The sequence below is a fragment of the Eurosta solidaginis genome, chromosome 1 (genome assembly GCF_040869045.1).
Source record: "Eurosta solidaginis isolate ZX-2024a chromosome 1, ASM4086904v1, whole genome shotgun sequence".
Lineage (NCBI taxonomy): Eukaryota > Metazoa > Arthropoda > Insecta > Diptera > Tephritidae > Eurosta > Eurosta solidaginis.
The window spans coordinates 336,215,084-336,237,331 of record NC_090319.1 but is presented as its reverse complement, the minus strand read 5'-3'; the positions used below and the strand labels follow the sequence as shown (position 1 = coordinate 336,237,331).

The 22,248-nt window shown below is 35.7% G+C and overlaps 1 protein-coding gene and 1 long non-coding RNA gene across 3 annotated transcripts; both read left to right on the top strand.

Moving 5' to 3' along the window:
- Window positions 1–712: 712 nt before the first annotated feature.
- On the top strand, window positions 713–18,054 carry LOC137244402 (serine protease grass-like). Its single transcript, XM_067773369.1, has 5 exons — window positions 713–1,150; window positions 4,316–4,476; window positions 14,432–14,781; window positions 16,942–17,135; window positions 17,203–18,054. Exons 1-5 carry the CDS (start codon window positions 1,075–1,077, stop codon window positions 17,625–17,627), a joined length of 1,206 nt encoding a protein of 401 aa, XP_067629470.1. The 5' UTR covers window positions 713–1,074; the 3' UTR covers window positions 17,628–18,054.
- LOC137244404 (uncharacterized) lies at window positions 11,883–13,210 on the top strand. 2 transcript variants are annotated; one of them, XR_010950972.1, is made up of 3 exons: window positions 11,883–12,061; window positions 12,315–12,498; window positions 12,553–13,210. It is a non-coding gene; the product is annotated as an uncharacterized lncRNA (long non-coding RNA). The 2 variants fall into 2 exon arrangements; XR_010950970.1 differs by having other exon boundaries at window positions 12,252–12,498.
- Window positions 18,055–22,248: the final 4,194 nt, after the last annotated feature.

The window sequence follows — 22,248 nt, the reverse complement described above, 5'->3', positions numbered from 1 at the left end:
GTTTACTTTTCTGAGCCGGTAAGATTTTTGGAAGCGACTACTTTTTCGGAACACGTTATTTTTTGGAACCGATAACTTTAAGAAAAAGTTATTGTTTCGGAACCGGTTACTTTTTCAAAAACAACTTCGGTCAATATTAAATAATGTCTGTTAGCGTTAATCAAAGATGGTTAAAACGACAGTTGAAGTCTGTTACCGTTAATACCATATCTCTTTTACTTTTTGTTCCAGTTTGAAATAGCTTGGGAACACCTTGTTAAAAAAAGGTTTTAAAATATAAACCGGTAGAGTTGTTTTCAAAACAAGTACGGTAGTAAAAACATAATAAGCATAGCGCGTTTAAATTTAACGATTATTTTTAACAATCTTAGCGACGATTTCCTGTTAGCTTTACACCTCCCTACGTCAAATTTCTTCCCATATCGCCCTTTCTTTAAATCTGAAATTACTGGCAACAGCTGTTTGGAGGCATAACTGAGAAGAACAAATAACTAAAGAAACGAACGCGATTCATTATCACATCAAAATAAATAATCTTACATACATATATGTACGTACACTAGGCCAGAATATGTACATCTCTGAATGAAGCGAAGATCGAGCATAGAGCATTAAAAACAACAATATATATGAATTGTGAGCTTGAAAAGAAATGCGAGTAAAAGTCAAGTTTAAAACCGCTACTAAGCTCAGTTCTGATTTGATCGTTACAGGGACATGGTGTAGTTGTGGTCATATAAAAAATTGATCGAATTGATCGCTAAGGCACGCAAATATCCGCTGTAACCTAAGTTAACATAATAAGAACTAAACTAAAAGAAGTGTGAATAAATTGTTAATGATATTTATATGTATGTAATTGAACAAGAGTTTCATAAATAATTTAATAGTGATTCAATACGAAGCACAAATAATATTAAAACAAACAAGTAAAAGCAAGAAATTTAATAAAAAGAAAAACTTACAGCCAACCAAAAATCCCCCTTCTGTGCATAATCACGTTTTGTTAACAAGAATCACACAAGTTATTTACCTACCTACATACATAATTCTCAAGAGGTTTGATTAAAATTTATGAAAATGCATTGTAACACCACTTTGATTTTCGGGCTGCTATTGATAGCCATTTCATTGCAAGTGATAAACGCACGTAAGTTTCAAGAAAGTAGGTATTTTAACAAAACTCAGCTAATTGAAAACTTGTAATAAAAAAACACTATACGACAAAATCAAGTTCTTTTTCTGGGTATTGGACCAAACCAACTTTTTGCGAAACTCAGCTAATTGAAAACTTGTAATAAAAACAACACTATACGACAAAATCAAGTTCTTTTTCTGGGTATTGGACCAAACCAACTTTTTGCGACTTACACAAAAACTAATTTCTTCGTTTGCCGATATGGTTTCGAAGTTCGATAACTAACCTTCCGCATATACATTATTTTTTATTGTAAATAAAAAATTAAAAAGGTAGAAATGTACGTGTGGTCTAGCTTCTCTTCTTATTAATTAAACGGTTTTATTTAGCCTGACTCTGTGTAACGAACAGAATTTTGTAATTGAAATTTAAGTAACTTCCCGCTAAGCTACAAGCTTCAAACTTGGAATATAGTTCAGAACCCGATGACAATGCAATAATAAGAAAACAACTCATGGATCGAAATATTTCAAAAAATCGTATTTGTGGTCGGATTTGGCTTATATTTGGAACACATAATACATACATAAATAGAAAGCGACTTATGAAAAAAATCTCCGGCTAGGTGACGCAAGGATCGAGACATTCAAAAAAAATCTTATTTGTGCTCCGATTAGGCTCATATTTGGAACACATATTACATACGGGAATAGAAATTGCTTTGTGAAAAAAACTGCCGCTAGGTGGAGCAAGGATCGAGATATTCAAAAAATCGCATTTGTGGTCCGATTTGGCTCATATTTGGAACAAATATTACATACACTCCGGTAGAAGTGATATCAAAATACTTTGGAGTTCGAGTAGGAATAAGCATACGTGGCGCAGAGGCGAGTAAAGTCTTTGAAAGGATTATGTATTGAGGACTTAGATTGTAACAAATTGTCAGGAAAGAGTCCTTGTAATAACGAGTCACTAAATGAACTAAATAGAATGACAAATAATAGGCAATTAAATAAAGACTAAAAACTTGAAAATAAAATAATTAAAAAAAAAAAATTTTAAGTGAAACGGTTCTATTGAAAACAACACTTACATGAAGTAATAATAATACTAAAAGCTAGAAAGGTCCTAGGTACTAGTCATCACACTCCTCATCAATCTAGGGCGTTGATCAGACAATTAAATAAAAGTGTTGGACGCGTAAATTATTATATTCGTATTATTATTATATTAGTATTATTATTATTTAATGTAAGTATTGTTATCAATAAAACCGTTTAACTAAAAAATTTTTTTTTATTATTTTGTTTTAATTATATAGTTTGTCTACCTCTAAATCTTATATAACATTATAAGGATTCAAAAGGCAGATCCTCGAAAAAATTAAAAGCGATAAATTACATGGTTTCTCAAAAAAAAGTTAGAGTATCTGGTATTGCGGCACATGTATTCAACAGAATTGTGATGCGCTGAATCCGAACCCAATATTAGAATAGGTCTATCGGGTTCCGGCTTAGCCCTTTTCGTTTTAGAAAAAATTCAATATGAAGACATGGTATACCACGCCTACACTTTTAGTTTTTTAAATGCACTAAAAATAAATAAAAAGTATAGGGCTCCAATTTCGAACATCGAAAGTTGCTATTCCCTTCAAAAAACGCGAGTACTCTATAAATAATGTAAGGAATACTCCTTTGGGAGTATAGGACTGCTCCAAATCTAATCTGTATTCATACAAAAAATGTGCTCCAATTAACATTGCGATGTCCTAGGAGAGGAGTAGGTGATCCCACTCTCGCTTTGTTTGTGAGTATTCCATAGAGTACATACGTGAGAGTACTTTCCAAAGTACTTTCGCTGTAGTACTCCATGGAGCACCCACAGATGATCATATGCCAAAGTACTAAAGAGGAATTGTGTCGGAAAGAATTATCGAAGTGAATTTAATTTAAAATGAAAGTAAATGAAGAGGGGTAATACAACGTTTATATTTTATACTACGAATATTCTTATGTTATTTAGCATTTGCGTGAATAAAGAAACTAATATTTCTCTGTACATACTTTAGTATGTATACATAAAACCAGTGCGCTGTTGCATTTTATCAGAGTTGCCAAAGTAAAATTTTATTATTAGTTATTTGCATGCAATATTTTACTTTTAGCAACTCTGTGTCGTGATCACTGTCGTTAAAAAACGAGCAATGATAGGCTGATGGTGGTCCGCAAAGGCATTGCAAAGGAGTATTGTTAGAGTACTCCAACATGAAGAAAATGGAACACGTCATCCAACAATTTTTGCAGGGTTTATGTCAGAGCCGGCCAAAAGTTGCACATTGTGCAATTTGAGTTCGTATTTTCACACCGACACTAACGATGTGTGATCACGATCGTTTGCTTTCGCTTGTCACTCACTAAAATCAACAGTGAATGCAAAAGGAAAAGTCCATGCTACTTTTTGGGCACATAATAGAAACAATATGCTGTAATGTTAAAGTGACTTTTAATACGTTTTAGTTAGTATTATTAAGTTCCTTTGAACATACACATTAATATTGATAATTTAAATATTAATTATTATTAATTATTAATAAATATTGACAATTTAATATAAATATATTTCTATCTTTACATTTCTTTCTTCATGAAAAGGTAAATTTTTTTAAGTAAGTTTTGCATTGACCATACCTTCTTTTATAAAAAAGTTTTATCTGACTAGCTCGACCTCCGCGTTCTTAGTTATACTAATATACATAAGTAAATATATTCAGGATTAGCTTGAAATCAAATAACCAAAGTCCTTTTTAATTTCAAACTTCACAGTCAAAATTTTCTTTTAGCACACTGTGGGGAGTTGTCACTCAATTTTTACACACACTTATGAAATTTTTTTAGTATATGTGTGGCCGGCTCTGGTTTATGTTTTGGATGTTAAGTTCGAAAAGTGCGCAAATTACTCATTTGCTTATGGCTCAATATTTTCAATAAAACGTTAGTTAGGTCCAATAACCAGCCGAGTGGTGTACAGGGTTATCGAAAAAAACAACACAAGTAATGTTGCATTTAACATATTTTTCTTTTCTACTTTCGCGTTCAATGTAAACAACACAAATGTACCGCCAATGTAACAAAACCTGTCTTCATAATTGATTAAAACAAACGACAAAATCAACATCAGAATATTATACCTGTCTGACACCCTACAACACATACGGTCGCTGCGTTCCTCACCGTGAATGTAAATTTCTTCAAAAGCTCTTACTGCATTATGGTGCGGCACTACCACAAAATATTGCGATGGACGTTCGAAGGTCTCGCTGTCAGAGCAACGCGCCTGGGGTAAGTACAAATGGTGAAATTTTTGCAAACGTGCGTGGGAGAATTTAAAACTTTGTTCCCTTCTTACTGAGACTTAACATTGAAATTCTTCGAGATGCTTAATGTTAAAACCGTCTTTGTTGTTTTAAACAGGTCAAAATTTAAACAAAAAAAAAGTTAGCAAGCCTAAGTTCTCAGACGTATAGATACATCTACTACGCCCTTATTGTAACCTGGTAAAAAGATTTTTCTAACCGGTTACGAAAATTACAAACAACTATTTGTATTTTGATTGCACATCAAAACGTTACCACTAAAATAGATGGTAACGTCTTTTTATTACCTTTATATTAAGTCCCTTTCATGTTTGTCCCCTCATTTCCATACGAATTTTTGACCCACGGAAAAGTCTTTTTCGGTAACTTCCCGTTGAGCTGGACACTTGATACTTAGAACATAGTTCACATCTGGGAGACATTACAATGCAAGTGAAAAAAATCCGCTAGGTGGCGCACGGATCGAGATATACAGAAAATTAATGTGACAATGCAATATTTTATCAAAAAAATTCCGCTATGTGGCGCATGGATATTAGGAAAATTAATTTTAATTTAGGAATCTTTCAATCCATTTTTAACAACGGTTACCTAGAGACTTGTAACTTAGCACATAGTTCGAGACCCGGTGACAATAGAATTTATAGAAAACAAAGTTCCGCAAGGTGGCGTGCTAATTGAGATAACTACAAATCTGAAAAACGAGGGGAATTTTGCGATCGATTTTTGAGAAACTTGCCTGTGAGCTAGCGACTTGAAACTTGGGCCGTGGGTCAAAACCCGGTGACAATGCAACATTTAATGAAAAAAAATTAGCTAGGTGGCACGCGGATCGAGATAGTAAGAAAACAAATCCATTTTAACTACCTTCCCGGTTACCTGGAGACTTGAAACTTGGCACTTAGAGGCCTGGTGACAATACAACTTATAGAAAACAAAGTTCCGCTAGGTGGCGCGCTAGTCAAGATAACTGCAAATCCTTTAAAAACGGGGGAATCTTGCGATCGATTTTCGAGAAACTTCCCGATGAGCTAGAGGCATGAAATTTGGGCCGTAAGTCAGAGCCCGGTGACAATGCAATATTTTATCAAAAAAATCCGCTAGGTGGCGCATGGATCGAGATATTGAGAAAACTAGTTTTAAATTGGGAATCTTGCAATCGATTTTTAACTAACTTCCTGTATATCTAGAGACTTGAAACCTGAAAAAAAAAATTGAGCTACGTAACGCACATGTCGAGCTATTTAGAAGATAAGGCCATACCTTCATGGCTAGCCTCCTGCGTGTTGCAGGCGTTGTCGAATTCCACCTCGTTGAAGGCCCAACTCAATGCACGTCCTTCCATACTTACGCGACTTTCACCACGATTCTTTTACACTTTCAGGCGCATGCGTTTCACCACGATTTTCAGCTGTGCAAATTAAGTAGCTGACAAACGAAGTGGAATTCTCTCGTTATGATGCGAGGTGGAATTCTGTATTTTGTTGCGAAAATTCCACTAATTCTCTTCAATCTTGCTATTTTGAACAAATAAATAAATATAAGAATTTTTACTTAGGGATTACTTAAATTACTAATCAAAGTTGCAATTGCCTTTTTGTAGGCAGTACGAAAAAATTGAAAATAAGGTGATAAAAAAATAGTAAGCACTACCTTTATATAAATGGACCAAAAAATACAAGACAATTTTTCCTTTAACACAGACATAGTCTTGTCGAATTTTAACTAAAAACTTTAACAATTGCTCTTGTAATAGAATTTTGGAATTTAAAATTATAATGGTAGAGCGCGTGTTTAAATTTTAAATAATCAATTAGATAATCCCAAGTACATGGTTTGCCTTAAATTGAAAGATTGCGCCTCCACCTTTATACTTTTAAATCCAAAAATTCTTTTACAAGCGCTATTGTTAAAGTTTTTTTAGTCAAAATTCAACAAGACTATGTCTGTATTAAAGGAAAAATTGCCTTCTATTTTTTTGTCCATTTATATCAGGGATGCACCTTAACGTTAAGCTAATCGTTTATCAAAAAATTTCCACCGTTTCCGTTGAAACACTTCGAAATATTATCGATAAAGAAATTATCAAGATAAATTGTATCTCGTTTTTAACCGAAACGAAAAGCTTTCGTTAACGTTAAAAACGTTAACAAAAACGTGATACTTTATGTTTGAATTGTGCTGGCAATGCTATAGCCATGGTGAAGCCGTAAGGTGGTAACAACGAGCGCACATACACACACAAACTCCATATAATTTGTTTGTGTAATTCGTTGGTGATAATGTCAAAAACACTCTGAGAAATGTTCGTACTGTCAAAATTCATGAGAAAAGTTGCAATCAGCTTGGCTATTGCTTTCACCTTTAATGACTCCGCCATCAATCAGCTTTGCCAGCATAGTTTGAAATTAATAATGAACATAAACGATTTGATTCCGTTTTGATATGGCAGAAAACGAAACAAAATCATTTCGTTAATTTGACGTTTTTAACGTTAATAAACGAAACGAAATGACTTTGTTTCGTTTATTAACGTTAATTATCGTAACGAAATGATATCGGTTCGTTGGTTAAGCATGCCTGATTTATATAAAGGTAGTCCTTAAAATTTTTTATCATCTTTTTGTTTACAAAACAAATTGATAAATATTTTTTGAACAAAAAAAAATATCCATATTAGTTGTGTACAAAAATTCCCAAACAAAATTAATACTTTTTAAAACAAAATTTTGTTCAGATTTTCAATTTATACCCATATGTCGGCTCTGAGTGCCTGAAAATTATTATAAAAAATTACAACTGTTTCTATAATTTATAATGCTTCAATGAAAAGAAAACAATAACCGACCGCCAGAATATGGGTCTTATTCGCGAAGCGCGCATCTACGGTAACGATATTCGGTTACTACACCAGTAACCAATTCACCGGTAACGTTCAGCATACGGCCGTTTAAGTTAAATGTTACAAATATTAAATTATATTGTGGCGAATATTAGCAATGTCGATGCATCACTGTGCGGTTAGTAAATAAATGTTATACAACAACAGGAAGCCATATAAACACATACATAGAAGGCAACGAGGAATATTTCACACACATCACCAGCAGCTTGAAGCAAAGAGAATACTTCACACACACATAACCAGCAGCTAACAGTGGAGATATTTCACACACATAGACGACAATGAAGCATATGGCTTTACATAAACTACAGATATACATGTTTATAGCTAAATAACCAAGCATGAGATACAACTGTCCTAAAAGGCATGTTCGTGAAACGTCTAGACCTTAGGAGAAATGGGGCGAACGAGGTAACCCAGAGTTTAAAAGGTCCGGTACATTACTGCCAATCTCTATATATCTTTTCTCACAACCAAGCAGAACTAAAGGCGCTAATAGAACCTTACACTAGCTCAAACCTAGTGCGGGCATACAAGCAATTATACATATGAGCCCGCCAATGGGTATATAAGTAATATTCGGTCCCACCTGTAAAGAAATACTTTTTATATCCAGCATGTGTATAAGACACAAGGGTATTAATTTTTGATTGGATGATGGTTGTAGGTATTGGCATACAAGTATCGAAATATGTAGATAGAGACTGCCTTATATCAAAATTGATCGAAAAATATTTTGATTAAGCCATGACGATCCGTCTGTAACCATAATAAAAAAAAAATAAAATGTAAGGCGCGATAACCTCCGAAGAGATCTAAGGCCGAGCTTCTCTTCCAATTCGCGTTGTGCTCCTTTTTAATTTTTCCTACAAATTGGCCGGACGGGACCTACATGTTTTATGCCGACTTCGAACGGCATCTGCAAGGCAGATGAGTTTTCACTGAGAGTTTTTCATGGCAGAAATACACCCGGAGCGCTTGCCAAACACTGCCGAGGGGCGACCCCGCTTAGACAAATTTTCTTCTAATTGAAAAACCTTATTTCTAAAATTTTGATGTTGCTTTGCCCGGGGTGCGAACCCAGGGCATACGGTGTGATAGGCGGAGCACGCTACCATCACACCACGGTGGCCGCCAACATAATAGCTTGAGTAAAAATTTAGATATTCTTACGAAATTTTGTATATTGACTAATCTGGACCCAGAATAGATTGGTATTGAAAATGGGCGAAATCGAAGGACAACCACGCCTAATTTTTAGATATCGAAAATTTCGGAAAATTTAAAAAGATGCGATAAAGTAGCCAAATAGAAATTTGGTAATTTTTTGGAATATTAGCGTTGCACTGCCTACATGAACAGAAGAAGAAAATTTAAAAGTTTTGCCAGCCGTTAGTATCACTTTGCAATTTTACAGAACTATTGTTCTTGGTATTATATAATAGATCTTAGGAAAATTCATTAACGATCACATCCACTTTTTTATAGAAGTTGCTTAAAGTTTTAACCATCACAAAATTGACAATATATTTATTTCACGTGACTACATTATCATTATATATTAGAGCTTACGATTTCTCGAACATGTTCGTGAAGAGATTTCTCGCGACTCGCCTTCTCGGATCTCGAATTACTCGTAAGGCTCGCCAGATTCTCGAATCTCCAATTACTCGTAAGGCTCGCGAGCTTCTCGACATTCAACTTAATCGATTCATTGGCTGTTTTATATAAAGCTTACGATTTCTTCTGGAGCACAAGCCAAAATGTCCGCAAAACCACATGTAAAAACCCCGAAATGTATAGAATATTGCCAATGCAGCGACTGAATTGAAAGTCGAGAAGATCGCGAGTATTACGAGAAATTCGAGATTCGAGAATCTCGCGAGCCTTACGATTAGTTCGAGATTCGAGAATCTCCCGAGAAGCCGTGTTCTTGATGTCTCGTTGAAAAATAAAATATTGCGAACAAAATTATATGTATAATAAATATGTTTTGAGTTAAATGTCATTGAAGCAATATAATCAACAAAAAAATCACAAGTAAAAACCCAAGTGTATTAATACTGTCCATACAGCGATTAAGTAAGAATGTCGAGAAGCTCGCTAGATTTGCGAGTACTTCGAGACACAAGAATCTCGCGAGAAGTCGAGTTCTCAATTTCTCGGATCTCGAAAATCTCGCTTGTGTTCGAGAAGAAATCGTAAGCTCTATATATGTGAAAAATAGGAAAATTTTAAAAAATAAATTAAAAATGTCCTGTTCCGATCCTTTAGTCAAGCTCTTCACAAAACTTGTAACATAAACTTCGAACAAAAAACGAACAATTTCAACGAGATTTGGTAAGAACATTTTTTCTAGGTCTGTAACAGTTTTATAGCTTCTTACAGAAGACGATACATACAACTGGGTATATGATGGTCGTTTTCACCCAAACTTTGACATCCGTACTTATTTAAAATGATTTCATCGTTTTTGGCATACCTAAGCTCAGTCTTTCCGGGTCATCTATGTTCATTTCTTAGTGAACGTAAGATTGTGCGCATACTTTCACAAATATTGTTAATTAAGCTCTGTATTTGTATATATAGTAAATTTAGGACAATTTAAAATTCAACGAGAAGCGATGCTTCCGGCAAAATATTATATCGGCGCACAAGTGCTGATGTTATCATCTGTCTTACATGTGCTTAAACCCAACAATATTTCTAGAAAAATTCACTGAAAGAAAAAGACTGGTAAAATCAACCGAAATACGGGTTAATTCAACCGAAATTTCTGTCAATTTTTATCCATCGCAACAAGATGTTGAATCAACTGCGCACAAATCGTTGATTCATAATTGACCGTTTTAGTAGTCAAAAGAACAAAAAAAGTTTTAAATAAATGTAAGGCGCGATAACCTCCGAAGAGATTTTAGGCCGAGCTTCTCTTCCAATTTGCGTCGTGCTCCTCTTGATTTTCCCTACAAATTGGCCGGACGGGACCGACATGTTTTATGTCGACTCCGAACGGTATCTGCAAGGCAGATGAGTTTTCACTGAGGGCTTTTCATGGCAGAAGTACACTCGGAGCGCTGCCAAACACTGCCGAGGGGCGACCCCGCTTGGAAAAATTTTCTTCTAATTGAAAAACCTTATTTCTAAAATTTTGATGTTGCTTTGCCCGGGGTGCGAACCCAGGGCATACGGTGTGGCAGGCTGAGCGTACTACCATCACACCACGGTGGCACTTACTAACCGAACGTCAATTGGGCTACATCAAATATGCTGGCACGCATTAAACATTATACACTTTATTATTTTGTTTTAATAAACGCACTTTCACCAAATTTTATATTTTATAATTTATTTAATTTATAGTTTTGAACTTCGCTTTGCAAATAGAAATGAAAATAGTAGTCACAAAACTGATACTCAATTCTTTCAGTTGCAGCTCAGCTCATTCTCAATTTCTTCTCTCGCATGTAGTTGCCGCACTTGATTGTTTCAATCAAAACTTGTAAGTATAAATGTTTGACGTAACATTTTAAAAAGGAACTAGTAAGTTATAGAAAAGTAAAGAATCAAATCGCAGGAAGGTAATTCGCCACTGGAGGAACTTTACATGTAATTCGGCAAGTTTAATTTTCGTAACACTTTAAGTTGAAACGATTCCAAAACAACTCAAACTTTTATGTTGTCGGAAACATCAACATTAAAAGAGGATGTTTTTTATTATCTTATTAAATTCGTTCGCATGAGTGAAAATTCGTAAAAACTTGAACAAAATGTTACTAACTTTGGAAAAATCCTGTTCGTTCAAACAAAACTTTTGCAACAAGACGGCGCAATTTTGCACTTCGCTTGGACGAGAAGTTGCAAAATTGTACCCGATAGATAGGTGTCCCGGTATCTCATAATTTTTGCACAGTACATTCAAAAAATGGTTTTTTTGTTTTGTGTTGATAACTGAAAAACTATTTTTTTGTTGTTTTCCCATTTTGTGTGTTTTTTCGATTTGATGGTTTTCTTATTTTGGTGTTTTTTTTTAACAAGTGGCACCATCGTCATAAGTACAAAGTAAATTCTCTTTGAAATTATTAGCACCATTTCTTTCAGTGTTAAAGATAGACAACTTGACAAAAAATATAGGCTAGAAAAATACTGTACTATTCGTTTTTTAATATTTAAACTACCAGTAGTTTCAAGCTTAAGTTCTCCTTATCTTTTTGTTTGCTATAAATTAATGGAATATACGTTTTCATGCCGACTCAAAACGGCATCTGGAAAGTCAGATGAATTTTTGCTGAGAAACATTCCGTAGCAGAGTCTGAGGGTATGCCTTATTCGCAGCAGTGCACGATTTAGTATATTCACCCCTATTCTGCATTTCGATTACGTTCCCGTTCTACGCTCCGCTTTAATCGAAGTTGGGTATTCTGCATTACGACGGAATCGTAACGAGAAGAGGAACAGCAAATGATTTTTCGAAATCAGCTGTTTGTACGGAATGTGTGAACATTGGAACAAAATAAATTAAAGAAAATTTGTAAAAAACACTGAAAAACGTTTATATTTTATTATCCACGCCATTTTGTACAAAAAAAAATCAATAGAATATATTGCCGCACTGTTATATTTTTTTGAGTGAAGTGCTTTCATAATTGTAAGTGTGTTTTTGTCGTTCTTTTGGCCAATTTCCCCTGTCGTGGCCACCAAGTTTTGTTAAAACGGATTTCTGCACGAATATAATTGACATTTTCTGAATTTTTTGGATGCTAATTTCATTGCACTGGTCTAAAATACTTTATAAAGATTTATTTATTTATTTATTCTTTTCGCAATACCTTATAAAGGTTCATTTATTCTTTCCGCAAGGATTGTTTACGTTTTCGCTTCACCTTCCTCTACTCCGGTAGCTTGATTTGGCATATAACTGGACCCAACGAACAGACACAAATTATAGCTGTATATTATAATGGAATCAATAGCCGCGGCATTATTTGTGGAGTTGGAAAGCAACGCATACGAAAATGGCCAGGCGAGAATGGAAAGGCAAATATTGCGAGATTTGTGTAATCCCTTTGAGATGAGAGACGAATTGTAAGAAATTGAACTTAAAAGTGGTAAAGTTTAATGACTTATTTTCTTATTTAGGTTCAAAAGAAGCTTTCGACTTAATAAGGATGCTTTCAAGTATGTGTTAGATACTTTTCGGGGCAAATTCGTCCAAGCACTTCGGCATCGACATCTGCCATTAATATTGTAGTAGCTGCTTTGAGATTTTTTGCAGAAGGCAGTTACCAGCATGGAATAGGGGCGGATTATAATGTAGGAATGGGAGAGTCAACAGTGTCAAAGTCACTGTCTACGTTTCTGGATGTAATGCAACCAAAATTATGCCCTCAGTGGATAACAAAGTGAAGAGGAGAAAATACAAGCGAAGCAAGAATTTTATGCGAAGGCTGGCTTCCCAGGAGTCATCATATCCCTCTTTGTTGCCATAAAATTAGCCAACGTCTCATACTGCACTTGTGTTGGAAACATATAAAAAACAATCACCACCAAGCCTTTTGCGTTTCTCAATAAGTTTTACTTACATTTTTGTTAAAACTCTGTTATAAATTAATAAAAAAAATAAAAATAAAATATTTTTCCGCCAACAAATTTGCAACTTAGAAAAACGGAACTAGAACTACGATCGAAATGCAGAATACGCAAAATCGAACGATTCGAAGTTGGATCGAAAGAGATTGGAACACAGAATACAAAATTTGCTAAATCGAAAAAGTTCCAATCCAAATCAAAATGCGGAATAGGGGTGATTGTATAAGGTATCATTGTTATAAAAAAGTTGTTATTATGGTGAATGAGGACAAAGCTGCTATCAAAGCAACGATCCGCGTATTCGAGCTTTGGCAGGCATGTCACAATTGATGCAGAGGATTTAGATGTCTTCTATTTGGAAACCAGCATTAAAAGCGAAAACAATGTCAGCTTAGAAATCAAACGGAGAATAACTTTTGCCTATAAGTGCTACTTTGGACTGAGTAGTCAATGATAAGGTCCGCGCTCTACGAACAAAAATCCTCTCTAGGTGGTTACATGGCTTAACCATACAACGGGAGTCAGGACAACAATACATGCAAGCAAATGAAACACATGTCATGTATTTTCTTTTTGTAATACGCTGGCTTATTGTCAAAATCGTACTGCGTCAAAAAATGAAATCTTAAACCATAAAAAAATTAGCAATTAGCTAATTTCCGGCCACTACCTGTATGGTTCATTCATAGGTGATTAAGCGCCAATTACCGATTATGATAAATTTCTAGGACGTGTTCCTCAAAAGTGGAAATATTTCAACAACAAATAATATACTCTAATTCACGGGCATTACACTCTAATTACACGGGGCATTCCATGCCAACTTACACTACCAATTGATTTTGCTTCACCGAATTAGCTGAAATTTAGAAATGTTTTTGTGGCCATCAACCAATTTTAACCATTTTTTGAAAATTTCGAAATGCTTTTTAGTACTTCATTTACAATAGAAATTTTTTCGTAGCATAGCTTTTTTCAAAATGGAATGAAGTGAAGCTCAGATAGCACGTTTTCAAAACAAATTCAATCGAATTTTGAGATAGCGTTTTGAAACAAAATTTTGGAATAGAGCGTGATTCAAAAGTTTTCTGAGATAGGGCATTTTTGAAACGGCAGTCGAGATATGGTAATATTCCACTCACCAGTCGAAATAAAAATTGACTGAATCATATACTTTTTCAACAGGTTATAAATGGATCAAATAAAAACAGAAATTGAATTTTCAAAAAAATTTACACGCATGCTAACCGTGTCGACCAATATTTTTTCAAGGGGTTGATAAGCGCAAAACCCCCTGAATTTAGTATTTTAGTCGCCTCTTACGACAGGCATACCTACCGCGGGTATATTCTGACCCCCTAGGTTTTTAATCTTAATAAATAGTTTTATTGTTCTCAGTCTTAATTCCGCATTTTCAATATTTTTGCAGATACATGTTTGTTGTGATGACACGCTTACCCCGACTCTTTCCCCTCTCAACCCAACACACACAGGAGACAATGAACATATGACCGCAGGTCATGACAATAATACGGAAACTGATGAATACAGCGCATCGATGAACAAAAAAGGATTGAATATATTGCGTGCTCAAAAATGTGGAGCTGCTGGTGGTGAGCGCGTCTCACATGGCGAAAATGTGGATCTATTTGAATTTCCATGGATGGCATTGTTGATTTATAACACTGAAGAAGAACCTTTTAAATGTGGTGGATCACTCATAACAGATCGTTTTGTATTGACAGCGGCACACTGTATGGTTAATGTACGGGAGAAAATGTAAGTACAAATTACACGGTGAGAAATCTAAATTGAGGGACTAGCAAGTTTTTGAGATATCTTAATGAAATTTGGTGAGCGGTTATATTTTTCGAAAAGAAGTGTTTTCCTCATTTTGGAAGCTAAAACGTCAAACGTTATTGTTTGAAAAAATCGTGAAGATCGGTCACGTATATAATATATATGCCAAACAACTGATTGTTCAGATAAGAAGTTTCGCGTATTTTCTTCTACGTCTAGCTGCGCTTGAAAATGCACAAGGTGCCTACACATATACATATGTATCATACGTTATTGTCTGAAAAAATCGTCAAGATCGGTCGCATATATAATATATATCCCATACAACTGATTGTTAAGATTTTATGAGTTTTTGAAATTTCAACACATTATTCAGATACATTCATAAAAGGTATGAGGTCTTCGGCACAGACAAAGACAGTCCTGTTTATTTGTTCTTATTATTCTCGTCAATACCTTATTCCATTTATCTCCATCCTACTCGCAAACGTGTTTATTCCGAGTTCCATTCCCACACACACTCCAACCCTCACTCCAAATCCCACCGTCACACCCACTTCTACTCCGACTAGAGTTCCCATTCCCCCTTCCACTCCGAGTCCCACTCCCACGATAGATTCCTCTCCCACTCCTATTCCCTATCCGGCTATCCCCTTATTTCCTTATAAATGGAATCTCTATACCAAAATCAAATACCTGGTTCACCTGCACGACCGATTTCAATATCTTTGTTTGTATAGAGCACCACGAAACTATATGAAAGTAATGCAGCCAACAATTTTTAAAATCGCATTCATTTTTATATATAAGATACAGATAGCTAACTGATCCGTTCTCCTTTCCGATAATATTCCTCCCTACGATGCAAATACTCTGCCAGCAAACAGAGGTATCGGTCATATTGTAGCTTCCGCAAAAAAAAAAAAATTATTTCTTGCGTCTCCCTCCTCCTATCCATATTCGATCCCTTTCTCTCCCTAGTATCTTCCTTCTTTCATTTCAATGTCATTTATTACAATAGATCGTCCAGAAAGAAATGTTTCTTAAACAATAAGCTAGTCAAGGAGTTGTCCCTGTGCCAAATTCAAGAAAACCACAACAGAAATATGATTTTTCGGGATAGGTTGGACCGTGGTTCTTTTGCCGGAAAGAAAGAGTTCCAAATATTAAGAGGAGGAACATCTGTACTAAATTTCAGACAAATCGCACCGTAAATAAGATTTTTCTAAAACAGATCGGCGACAGGTCTCCTTCCCAAAGGAGAAATTTTCGAATATTAACTTGATAAAAGTGGACCATTGTACCAGATTTCAAGGAAATCGCAATATCGATGCGATTTATTACAATAGGTCCGCCAGGTCAACTTCAGCAAAAAAAAATTATCTCAACTAATAAGCTAGTCACGGAGGTACCCCTATACCAAATTTCAAACAAATCTCACCATAAATACGAGTTTTTAGAAAAGGTCGCACCTGGTGCACTTCCAGGAATTAAAAAGTTTCTCAAATATTACCTTGGGAAAGGAGGTACCCCACACCTTAAATCATATTTTTTGGAGTGCGTCGGTCCCTTGTGTTCACTTACCGGAAATGTAAAAAAGAAAACTGACCAAATTGTGAATCCCAAGCATCCTCAATTCCCTTCGAACACACACATGAAATTTCATCAAATTCGGTCCAGTCGCTAGGAGGAGTTCAGTCACAAACACAAGTGCAGAAGAAATGTATATTTAATTATTTAAGAATAATCCCAATACATATCATCAAAAGGTCATAAATTCAATTGGCGGCCACCGTGGTGTGGTGGTAGCGTGCTCCGCCTACCACACCGTATGCCCTGGGTTCGCACCCCGGGCATAGCAACATCAAAATTGTAGAAATAAGATTTTTCAATTAGAAGAAAATTTTTCCAAGCGGGGTCGCCCCTCGGCAGTGTTTGGCAATCGCTTCGAGTGTATTCCTGCCATGAAAAGCTCTCAGTGAAAACTCATCAGCCTTGCAGATGCCGTTCGGAGTCGGCATAAAACATATAGGTCCCGTCCGGCCAATTTGTAGGGAAAATCAAGAGGAGCCGTAGATCTCTTCAGAGGTTATCGCGCCTTACATTTATTTATAATTTTTTTTATTTTCATTTCTTCAGAATCGGCGTTCGATTAGGAGAGCACAATATAAAGGAGGAATTCGATTGCGTAACTATCAAATCACGTCAAATTTGTGCACCACCAGTAGAAGATATTGATGTTGAAAAAACTATTCCACATCCTGATTTTAATAATGCATACAAAAGAAATGATGTCGCTTTGATAAAACTTCAGCATTCAGTACAATTTAAGAGTAAGTAAGATTGATGAATATAAATGGTACCAAATTTACAATGAAATAAAATTCTCACGTTTTGCAGAACATATTAAACCAATTTGCTTACCCATAATCCCAGATGCCGCTAAAATACCCAAAGATCTTCGTTTCTTTATAGCGGGCTGGGGTGGCACCGAAAACGACAAAACTGCCGATATTTTGCAAAAAGCTTTGGTGCCATTCAAAACACGTGATCAGTGCCAACAAATCTACCGACGAACACGTATTACTGAAAATCATTTGTGTGCCGGTGGTGATGGTTTGATTGATTCATGCAAAGGTGACTCTGGTGGTCCTCTTTTCTATTTAGCACCATACAGCGGATCAATAAAATCACCGCGTTATGTACAATATGGAATTGTATCATTTGGTGGTACTGAATGTGGCAGCTATAAAAATTATCCAGGCATTTACGCAAATGTAGCTTATTTTATGCCATGGATAACCCGCGAAATTGCTAGGAATTAGAAGCACTGTACATGCTCGATATATTAACGAAAGTTGCTGCAAACTTGCCCAGTGTATTTAGTCATAGTTATCTAGTTCGAATTAATTAAGTTTTTAGTATTTATTTTAGTTTATAATTTGTATACGGGCATCGCAATTGCGAGCAAGAGGTCATATACGAGTATTATAGCTTTGCTTTCAGACAGCCGAATAAGCCCGGTGATGTTGCTGAATATAAGGGCGTTCTAATGAAAATCAAAGGAACGATCCGGATCAGTTTTTTGAGAGTTGGCGCCACTCAACTCATGTGTACACAAAATAGGGTGCCTCTTATTTACAAAATTTTATTCCCGAATAGCTACAAAAATTTTAATTTAATATGCATTACAAACTTTATTATTTGTTCTTTAAATAATGCCATAAATGCTATATACGGTTGTATTTTCCATAAAAAGTTTGGGATTTTGCATTTAAAAATAACTAGAATACTAACACTTAATAACCGGGGTCAGCAGTTAAAACACATACAAACATGTCGTAAGAGATAATAAGGGTCGCATTTTGACCCTAGTAACAACCGTCCAAAAGCTGTTATTTAAATTTCCACTTTAATCAGGAGACATGTGCAAACCCCAATTTCAGACATTGTTGTGGTTTCTATATTTTTGATAGTTTTTCAGCTTTACTGATCTATTAGGTTCATGTGCAATAAAATGTGATTTATTCCACCATTTAGCCCAACGTCAGTTTGACAAGTTTACCATATAGTGATGGTAGCATTTAATTTTTTTGTGAAGTAATAATAAAATCGTTTTTTAAATACCAATACCGCCCCTGAAGAAGATAACGATAATTATCGAAACGTTGGGCTAAATGGTGGAATAAATCACATTTTATTTGCACTTGACTCTAATAGATCAGTAAAGCTGAAAAACTACATATAAAGTAATTGACACTAAACAAAAATCCAGCATTATCAGTGATTTGCACCAGATGGCGCAACGCTGAATGAATATAGTTGGAATAAAGTAGCAAATTTGTCAGTCAAACAAACCACCGCTGTATGGCTAAATGGTTAGCGCAGCGTGCCTAAAGCGTACTGATGATGAAGGCTTAGCACCCTTCGAAATGGATCTATCTGCGCAGCTATGGCAGGTTGTCTGAAAAATTTTCTACTTACTATTCCAAAAACAAAATACAATTTTTCAAATTTAGAAAAATTAAAAAATAACAATAATTATCATTAGAAAAAAAATTATTGTTCCGGCCTTGAGCTCGAATCGAACCTTGAATCATTTATCAATAGGCCGATAAAAACAAAAACAACATATAGGTTTCAAGTCTTGACATTTAGAAGAATCTGCGGGTAAAAAAATCGTTTCATTTGGGTGAGCCGCGCCATAATTATAGGGCCGGACTTTTATTTATCCTTAAATGTTTTTTTTTTTTAAAGAACGAAAAATAACAAGTAAGGAAGGTTAAGTTCGGGTGTAACCGAACATTACATACTCAGTTGAGAGCTATGGTGACAACATAAGGGAAAATAACCATGTAGGAAAATGAACCGAGAGAAACCCTGGAATGTGTATCAAATGAAAGGCATTAAAGAGTATTTTATGAGGAAGTGGGCCATAATTCTATAGGTGGACGCCATTTAGGGATATAGCCATAAAGGTGGATCAGGGTTGACTCTAGAATGCGTTTGTACGATATGGGTTTCAAATGAAAGGTGTTAATGAGTATTTTAAAAGGGAGTAATCCTTAGTTCCATAGGTGGACGCCGTTTCGAGATATCGCCACAAAGGTGGACCAGGGGTGACTCTAGAATATGTTTGTACGATATGGGTATCAAATTAAAGGTATTAATGAGGGTTTTAAAAGGGAGCGGTGGTTGCTGTATAGGTGGTCGCCTTTTCGAGATATCGCCATAAAGGTGGACCAGGGGTGACTCTAGAATGCGTTTGTACGATATGGGTATCAAATGAAAGGTGTTAATGAGTCTTTAAAAGGGAGTAATCCTTAGTTCCATAGGTGGACGCCGTTTCGAGATATCGCCATAAAGGTGGACCAGGGGTGACCCTAGAATTTGTGGGTACAATATGGGTATCAAAAGAAAGGTGTTAATGAGTATTTTAAAAGGAAGTAATCCTTAGTTCCATAGGTGGACGCCGTTTCAAGATATCGCCATAAAGGTGAACCAGGGGTGACCCTAGAATATGTTTGTACGATATGGGTATCAAATGAAAGGTGTTAATGAGTATTTAAAAGGGAGTAATCCTTAGTTCCATAGATGGACGCCGTTTCGAGATATCGCCATAAAGGTGAACCAGGGGTGACCCTAGAATTTGTTTGTACAATATGGGTATCAAAAGAAAGGTGTTAATGAGTATTTTAAAAGGGAGTGGGCCTTAGTTCTATAGGTGGACGCCGTTTCGAAATATCGCCATAAAGGTGGACCAGGGGTGACTCTAGAATGAGTTTGTACGATATGGGTATCAAATTAAAAGTATTAATGAGGGTTTTAAAAGGGAGTGGTGGTTGTTGTATAGGTGGTCGCATTTTCGAGATATTGCCATAAAGGTGGACCAGGGGTGACCCTAGAATTTGTTTGTACAATATGGGTATCAAAAGAAAGGTGTTAATGAGTATTTTAAAAGGGAGTAATCCTTAGTTCCATAGGTGGACGCCGTTTCGAGATATCGCCATAAAGGTGGGCCAGGGTTGACTCTAGAATTCGTTTGTGCAATATGGGCATCAAACGAAAGGAGTTAATGAGTATTTTAAAAGGGAGTGGGCCTTCGTTCTATAGGTGTTCGCCTTTTCGAGATATCGCCATAAAGGTGGACCAGGGGTGACTCTAGAATGAGTTTGTACGATATGAGTATCAAATTAAAAGTATTAATGAGGGTTTCAAAAGGGAGTGGTGGTTGTTGTATAGGTGGTCGCATTTTCGAGATATTGCCATAAAGGTGGACCAGGGGTGACCCTAGAATTTGTTTGTACAATATGGGTACCAAAAGAAAGGTGTTAATGAGTATTTTAAAAGGGAGTAATCCTTAGTTCCATAGGTGTACGCCGTTTCGAGATATCGCCATAAAGGTGGGCCAGGGGTGACTCTAGAATTCGTTTGTGCAATATGGGTATCAAACGAAAGGAGTTAATGAGTATTTTAAAAGGGAGTGAGCCCTTGTTCTATAGGTGTTCGCCTTTTCGAGATATCGCCATAAAGGTGGACCAGGGGTGACTTTAGAATATGTTTGTACGATATGGGTATCAAATAAAAGGTGTTAATGAGTATTTTAAAAGGGCGTGGGGCTTAGTTCTATAGGTGGACGCCTTTTCGAGATATCGCCATAAAGGTGGACCAGGGGTGACTCTAGAATGAGTTTGTACGATATGGGTATCAAATTAAAGGTATTAATGAGAGTTTTAAGAGGGAGTGGTGTGAAGGCGTTTTCCAGATATCGACCAAAATATGGACCAGGGTGACCCAGAACATCATCTGTTGGATACCGCTTATTTATTTATATATGTAATACCTGCCAAGATTTTAAGGGTTTTTTTATTTCGCCCTGCAGAACTTTTTCATTTTCTTCTACTTAATATGGTAGATGTCACAACCATTTTATAAAGTTTTTTCTAAAGTTATATTTCGCGTCAATAAAACAATGCAATTACCTTACCATGTTTCATCCCTTTTTTCGTATTTGGTATAGAATTATGGCATTTTTTCATTTTTCGTAGTTTTCGATATCGAAAAAGTGGGCGTGGTCATAGTCGGATTTCGTCCATTTTTCATACCAATATAAAGTGAGTTCAAGTAAGCACGTGAACTAAGTTCATTAAAGATATGTCGATTTTTGCTCAAGTTATCGTGTTAAAGGCCATGCGGAAGGACAGACGGACGACTGTGTATAAAAACTGGGCGTGTCATCAACCGATTTCGCCCATTTTCACAGAAAACAGTTAACGTCAAAAAATCTATGCCCCTACCAAATTTCAAAAGGATTGGTTAATTTTTGTTCGACTTATGGCGTTAAAAGTATCCTAGACAAATTAAATGAAAAAGGGCGGAGCCACGCCCATTTTGAAATTTTCTGTTATTTTTGTATTTTGTTGCACCATATCATTACTGGAGTTGAATGTTGACATAATTTACTTATATACTGTAAAGATATTAAATTTTTTGTTAAAATTTTACTTTAAAAAATTTTTTTTTTAAAAGGGGGCGTGGTCCTTCTCCGATTTTTCTAATTTTTATGAAGCATACATATAGTAATAGGAGTAACGTTTCTGCCAAATTTCATCATGATATCTTCAACGACTGTCAAATTACAGCTTGCAAAAGTTTTAAATTACCTTCTTTTAAAAGTGGGCGGTGCCACGCCCATTGTCCAAAATTTTACTAATTTTCTATTCCACGTCATAAGTTCAACTCACCTACCAAGTTTCGTCGCTTTAGCTGTCTTTTTTAATGAATTATCGCACTTTTTCGGTTTTTCGAAATTTTCGATATCGAAAAAGTGGGCGTGGTTATAGTCCGATATCGTTCATTTTAAATAGCGATCTGAGATGAGTGCTCAGGAACCTACATACAAAATTTCATCAATATACCTCAAAATTTACTCAAGTTATCGTGTTA